Source organism: Dermacentor variabilis, unplaced genomic scaffold (genome assembly GCF_050947875.1).
Source record: "Dermacentor variabilis isolate Ectoservices unplaced genomic scaffold, ASM5094787v1 scaffold_62, whole genome shotgun sequence".
NCBI lineage: Eukaryota > Metazoa > Arthropoda > Arachnida > Ixodida > Ixodidae > Dermacentor > Dermacentor variabilis.
Genome location: NW_027460815.1, coordinates 31,445 through 38,885, shown reverse-complemented (window position 1 = coordinate 38,885; position 7,441 = coordinate 31,445). Strand labels below are relative to the sequence as shown.

Genomic DNA, 7,441 nt, shown 5'->3' with positions numbered 1-7,441 from the left:
TCCATCTAAATTGCACGGTAAGCGATTTCGCCGGTTTGTTTTGCAAAATGGCGTCTCACTGAACAAGTTCAATGTGCGGAGACTTGGGTTGCCGAATTTGGTACCTACGCGAAAGGAGAATAAAAAGCTTGTACAGCTGATTGAATTCTCCCACTTCTGTGGGTTCGTTCACACGCCGCGCAGCAAATGAAGTGCATTTTCACGTTTCCTTCGTATGCCTTTGCGAGTTGTCAATACTATGAAGTGTTCGATCCTCACGAGATGACATTGTCGTTTGCAAGGTCCCGTCCATGGTGTCTTTACTTTCTTCAGGCGGAGGATGAGTTCCTGACTCACTATAGAGAAGTCGGCACCAGTGTCGAATAACGCTGTCACCGGCTGCCCATCCACGAAAACATTTTATATCGGCGCTCAGAATTTCTTTGGTGTTTATCGGCTTCACAGCGATCTGTAGCGGCGGTGTTGCGGGCTTTTTATTGTTTTATGGCGGGCCTGCAACCTTACCCCCAGAAGCCGCCGCCATCAATTTCCCCGAAGTGGACTGGGCGACCTTCGTCCTCGGAGGTCAGCAAAAGTACGTTCAATAGGTGAAACCATCTGACGTGGAGGGGTTGGACAGCGCGACCGATGGCCGTAGTCGGGCCGATAATTTGGCACGGATTCGTCATTCGGGTATGCTATTGGAGGTCCCTGGAAAGCAGCGTCATCGTAGCATAGCAAGGACTCGTCATTTGCACGTCGACCATAGGACCACGTACGAAGAGGTTGAAATGATGTGTCGCGATGCCAGCAATGACGCGAAATATGGCCGGCGCCTCCGCATTTAAAATAGAGTGGCCGCCTGTCAATGGTGCGCCATACGTCGGTTCTCCGAAATTGCGGCCGTCTCGTAGCGTCGTTTTGCGGCCTTGGCCAATGCGCGGCGAACTATGGCTGGTGGTACGACTGCAGAGGCATAACGGGTCCGCGTCTCGAAGTCTCCTCTTGCGGCGGCGACCAAGGAGCGGCTGTCGGAGGCTGGTGGTACAACGATGTGGTTGTAATGGGTGGTGGGCATTTGACAGCAGCGGCTTGTAACTCATGGGACGTCGGTGGTCTTGCTGATAGGCTGCCGGGAACGCCTGCCTGATTTCGTCGCCCACCACTTATGCGGTTGACGCTGCGGGTCTATCCAGTGTCGCAGTCAGAATATTTTGCACTTCCTCTCTGACGAGCTCTCTGATAAATTCACGCAAGGGGTTCTGATATTCGATAGTCCCTGAAGCGGCATTGATGGTGATGCTGGTGGACTGTCGATCTTGCTGCGTGCACCGTTGATGAAGGCTCCGCTCAATAGCCGTAGCCTCTTTGATAAAGTCAGCGACGGTGACTGGTGGATTCCGCAGAAGCCCCGCATACAACTGCTCTTTTCACCTCGCATGTGGTAGCGCAACTTCTTATCTTCGGTCATGTTTGGGTCGGCTCTACGAAAGAGGCGGGCCATGTTCTCGACGAGCATTGTGACAGATTCATTAGGCTGTTGCACTCGTAGTTGCATCACCTGCTGGGCGCGGTCGCGTCGGTCGGCACTCGCAAAAGTATTCGTGATCTTCTGCCGAAAGTAGTTTTATTTATTCATTTATTTATTTATTTAGGAATACTGCAGGCCTTAGAAGGCCCAGGCAGGAGGGGGAAAGGTTCATACAAAAAGAAAACACAATAGATTGACGAAGGAGTAAAAAAAAAGCTCCGGAAAAATGTAATAGAAAGTACAATTACATAATGAGTAAAGCACCTCTAAATAATGCATAGAGAGTGGCAGATACAAATTGAAACGCTGTTTCACAAGCACAATTTCAAAGCACAGGAAATGTAATAGAAAAAAAAGTCGTCAGGCTTGCTTCACGATTCTCGTACCAAGTACGGTCACTGTCGTCAAGGGCGAAATAGACGTGGGAGAGATTTTTCTGCTCAGTCCACTGGTTAATCTGCCCGACGCGTTCATACCTGTCAAGCCAGTCTTCAATGTCTTCGAAAACTGCACTGCGTTCTCTAAAACGAGCAAACTGCACTGGCGATATCTGAAAATGACATTTGGCACAAAATCACTTGGATGTGAGCTCGTGTGATATTTACAACTTCCATTGATTTCTCTCGATCTGGTGGTTCACTCAAGCTGCGCTAGCTGCTTTGGCTATCAGGGGCGCTATAACGTAAAAGCATTCCAAAGTTTTCTATTCCCATTCTGCAATCAGTCCACCGCGATTGGTCAAAAACATTTTTGGACCACCCCCACTTCACCTGTCTGTCACACGACGTCACGAGAACCGCGACGGCTCCCCATCTGATATAACGTATACACACTGATTGGGCATAATTTGACCGAACAAAACAAAAATAGTTATTTCTGAATCGCCGCCTTTTTGCCATTAGCCCTCGGCTATTGGCCAAAAGTTTTCGAGCTGCACCCACTTCACCTGCCTCTCACGTGACGGCACAAAACCGCAAAAACTTACCGAGTCAAAGTGGCGCGTACGCGTTAAAGATGCATTAATATGCCGAACAAAACTGAATTTTCTTCTGAATAGCTGCAGGCTGCTCCGTTCCGAAAGGAATAAAAGATGGCTGCCGACGATCGCTCCGGCACTGGGTACACGCCCCTGCCGGAGAGCATGGGCTTATTTGCGTGTAATAAAACTTTTTGTGTGGCTGTGTAACGCTTTCGAGAACTTTCGGCACGTTTACGACCTCGTTCCGCCAATTCTTCTTTGCTGACGATCCGTTTTAGCCTCATTCTTAAGCTTCCGTTGCATGCCGCCACGATTGTCGACGAGGTACCGCAAGCTAAACAAGAGGAAGCGGACCAATCGCAGACGCCGGCACCACCCTCTTCGTCCGGTTATCGATATTAAGTGCAGGAGCTCGCCCCATCGAATCCCTCTCTACTTGAACATGCTCCTCGCCTCTTGTGAGCCAATTAGTTAAGACAAGCCGCTCAGTTCAGGCAATGTTATTCGTTTTTCAAGCATATAAAAGTGACCTCCTATGAACGAGGGGAGCAGTTGATTGGTTTGCCCTGCGGGTGACCAATCAACTGCGGGTGAACCCTGCGGGTGACCGTCCGATGCTTGCGTCGGTGGTTACGCGAATTTGACGTCAGGAGATGGGAATAAAACATATTGGAATAGTTTTACGTTATAGAGCCCCAGGAGCTTCCTGTAGACAAGTGCATTGATCACTCTACTTAAGTGTTTTCATGTTGCGGATACCACATACGCATACGGGATCAGTCACTCCTATTTGCCTTGTGGTGGGCACGTAGTCGTCTGTAGAGGGTGTTAGACTGATGAGTAGATTGTCTTGCACTGACGCGCATAATGTTAGGGTGGACAATGAGGGGTTATCATGCCACACCTGTCCGCCGCTGTAAAGCGGCGCCCACAATGGACTTAAACTGCGTGTCCTCCCCCAGTATTGGGAAATCGTTAAATACCGCGGCACGGTCGGATCGGCATTGCAGTGTCTCTGGGATCGGCTCACATTTTTTGGCCACGGACCGAGGGACCTAATTTCCTTATGTACTCTACCTATAATGGTATGCATTAAAAATGATAGCTGGTCACAGTCGTGCTACTGATTGTAGACCACAAGAGTGGTCTTTGGTTTAACCTAATGCTGCTGAATTGCATCATATTCCACTTTTGCTGAAGCCTTTTCATTCTGCATATGCATAAACAATTTCGAGCCAATATGGAAGGTTTTGTTTTTTCTTACCAATAATTATTAGTCCAAATAAGTCTACTGCAACAAAGATGCTATTGTCGATTATCCCCAGCAGTACCTGTATTTGTCAACCAGCTCTAGCGAATGCCTGCATTGCAATGTACGACGAAAAAGTATAGCAGATGTATTTTTTATGAAGAACTCATTTTCTTTATCGTATATCTAGGCCTCTGCAGTTCTTGCGGATAGGCTACGTAGAAGCAGGCGCTATAGCAAAATAAAGTTCAACAATAATTTGCTAGTTAACAAAAATACGCAAATAACTTTTTATTCAATAACTTTAGGGCTTCGTTTTACTAACCTTGTTTTATTGCGCGTGGTTACCCTACTACATGAAAACTGACGTTAGATGTTTTGCTAGACATGCTGCACGAACGTGTAATTTAGTGATCTTGGTGGTGTAGGTGTAGTGCCTAAATATGTCAATCAATCTCCCGAGTAGGCGTTTCCGTGTCAGGAAGCATTAGCAGTAGAAGCTTTTTCACAGTTCTAATAGCTGAAGCAGCAAGCCCAACAAAGTCAGCATTCGACGGCCGGTTTTTATGACGTGCCTACTGTGCCTACGCAGCCAAATGTATCAAAAGGCTTCGCCCATAGATTTCCTCGCCTATTGCATTCGAAGAGACGCAGCATGTTTTCTCGAGAAGCATTGCCCACCATGACATACCCACCCTGCTGAAGAGTGCCTCTCAATAGGCCGAGGTCGTGATGGTAGCCATGCCCGAGTGCGTCCACCTAGTCTTCGACCTAGCCCAGGAGAAGATGAGCGTTCTGCGCGCGTACTTCATGTTGGGTCTGGGCGCCTCCTCTGCATTCTGTTTCATCTTCAGCTACTTCGCATAGCTCTCGACAACATAGTGGGCCTCGTATATCCCGCGTACGTATCCTCGGTAGCGATCAAGTCAGCGGACACGAACGACGACGCGTGGTTGCTTACCTACTGCGTCGTGTGCGCCTGCTTCTCAAATCTGAATTTCTTCGATGACGGCATCCTGTGCTTGTTCCCCTTTTACTGGCTCATTAGCGTGGTCTTTCTCGTGTACTGCTTCCTTCCACCGCCTTACGACAGCTCGGCGCGCATCTACAACAGCCTGATGCGAACGTATTGCCTCCAGAGCAGCGGGCAGATTGACAGCGCCTACGCAAAGATTGCCGCTAAAACATCTGGTGCCTTCGACAGCGCAATGAAGGACTCGATCGCCAGCAAGCAGCAGTGAGCTGTTTATACGACGGTCAAATCTGTTTGGGACGGTTGGGTGCCCAAGGCGCTAAGCAGCGTTGTAGTGGCTGTCGTTCGAGTCATTTCTGCTGCAGTGTGCCTAGTTCGGCGAACGAATGACGAGAGGCGGCTGTTGTCGACGGCTCCTGATCCTCTCCATGGCAGTCCGTATCAATAAATGTTGCATTGTCGTGTCGAATCTGCTATGGAAGAGCAACGTGTGAAGGCATGGGCAAGCTTTATGGCTTGACTACTTGTACTGAAAGCATGAAGTTGATCGCTATGTGTTAAAGTCGGTGGACCTTGCTCCGATATTTCGCAGTGCATTCGTTGTTTTCAAGTAAACAAATTTCTCCGTTCTGCAAAGAATATTTTATAGCCGTGCGTAAGAATCATGCGCCCAGAGCTTTTGTTTTGAAGGATGTTATTTACAAACCTAGAAAATCTTATTCACGATAAAATTAAGAAACCCAATACATAAATGCAATGCCTCACGTACTAAACTAGAAGACGGCGTAAGTAGTAAGCAGGAACCCCATAATATAATATACAAACTCTAAATACCATAGGTCATCAGGCGTCTCGCTGCGCGTTCCCAAACGTCTTCTGCTGACTCTTTTAAACAATCCAACCACACGTACTCCTTTAGATGCGATATGCTCAGTATGTGAACGCCAATAAAGTTTTTATGTCTGGATTACGCCTACATATCTTAGCGAATTTACCTAACTTTCAGACCATGCATCTTTGAGACTCGGGCCGCAAAAGTCAGGGAAAAGAAGGATATGCGCTTTGGTTCGCATTTAGTGAAATCTGTGGTTGATTAGGCAACACCTCAATCTCATTCCAATACGGCTACCGTTTTATAGAGTGAATGTATAATTATAGGCATCCTACCAAAAGTTTAAATGACGAGCGACCGCAGTGCCCTAGACAGTTACTATTTATTTATTTATTTATTTATTTATTTATTCATTTTATTTACTTATTTACCCTCAGAGTTCCTTACAGTACACTACAGAGGTGAGGGGCAATCGTACATGAATATATCAGTCTGATAATATGCAAGGAATAATTGAGAAAATTACATAACATATCAGCAGGAAAGCATGATGCCATCCGACGGTCAATCATCAAGGCAAACAGAAACATGTTTTCACGAGAAACGTCTTTCAGTTCCCTCAGCATAGGGTCATATTTGTTAAAAGCGGATGTAACGAGAATATGTAATACTAGCTATTAGCGCTTATCTATTTGCAAGCGTGCTACCCAAACGCCTGAATTTAGTATCGCTGTGTAGAAGAAGGAAGCCATTACTCGATAATGAATACGTCGCTTGCATGGAGGACGTCGTTGTCACTCCAAGCGTGACACAATCGTAGCTAAGTTTAGCCTTTCACTCTACATCCAGGAAGGCACAGCTCGGCAGTACGTTTGTCGGTCCCAGCGGAAGTGATCGCGTATGAGTGAGTTCGCTCAAACATCGTAGGTATAATCCACCAGACTAAAACGTGTACTTATCCGTTATTATAAAGCTCACAAGTATGCAAGTTGTTGCAGAAATTTGATGGCGGCTCAGCTATAGCGCCCCCGCGTCGGACACGTCACGCCTACATATGCTTTGAAGTCTCAGGCCGCAAGATAGAGGGATGCCAATTCGCGCGCACCTCCTTTGAGAACGGCGAGCCTATTTACCAACAGGGAGCTAGCACGGTTGTAAGATTAGGCTGTAGGACCCCACTAGTTTGATCATAATTAAGCATGTGAGCTTTGCAATGCGTGAATAAATGTCACTTGTGTATTTGGTTACGTCATTTCTGTGCTCTACACCTCGTGTACCCACAGCAGCAGGTACCAGAGGTTCAACGTACCGCACCGCGGCGTCAATTTTCCGGTGCCCCTTTTCTTTAATGGTACCGACCGGAGTTTTAGACACGGAAACGTTTGTGGCGCTCGTTTCAATACTCTGTGAGGGCAAAAATAATTGCATGCTTACATTTGTACTTTCTTTTCTTTCATTTAGAAATGAGATATTTATTTACTGTAACATATAATTACTGATATATATATATATATATATATATATATATATATATATATATATATATATATATATATATATTTACTGTTGAATTAATAAATCTATCAGTTAAAAGCCAATTTCAAAATTTCTAATTACCATGTTGGTTTCAACACATTTTTTTTTCTTGAAATCAGAAAGTTTTTCACATCTTGCAGCGCCCCATTTATGGCCGATTGCCCAGAGTCGGTTGCGCCAGATCACCCAGGAGCAACCAACCAACGAACCAACCAATCAACCAACAGAAATAATGTTGCATTACCCCAAAGTCATTTTGCTCCACTGGCCAGCCGCCACTGTTAATCGCCATGTGCAATAAAGCTATAGATGGCCCACATCTACCGGCCTTCTACAATTGGTGACCTGCGGACGTGATTTGC

General features: G+C 46.4%; 1 protein-coding gene across 1 annotated transcript; it reads left to right on the top strand.

The window, feature by feature from the left end:
* The first annotated feature begins 4,470 nt into the window (after positions 1–4,470).
* On the top strand, positions 4,471–4,979 carry LOC142569080 (receptor expression-enhancing protein 5-like). The gene is made up of 2 exons (XM_075678583.1): positions 4,471–4,555; positions 4,606–4,979. The coding sequence occupies exons 1-2, from the start codon at positions 4,471–4,473 to the stop codon at positions 4,977–4,979; spliced, it is 459 nt and encodes a 152-aa protein (XP_075534698.1).
* Positions 4,980–7,441: the final 2,462 nt, after the last annotated feature.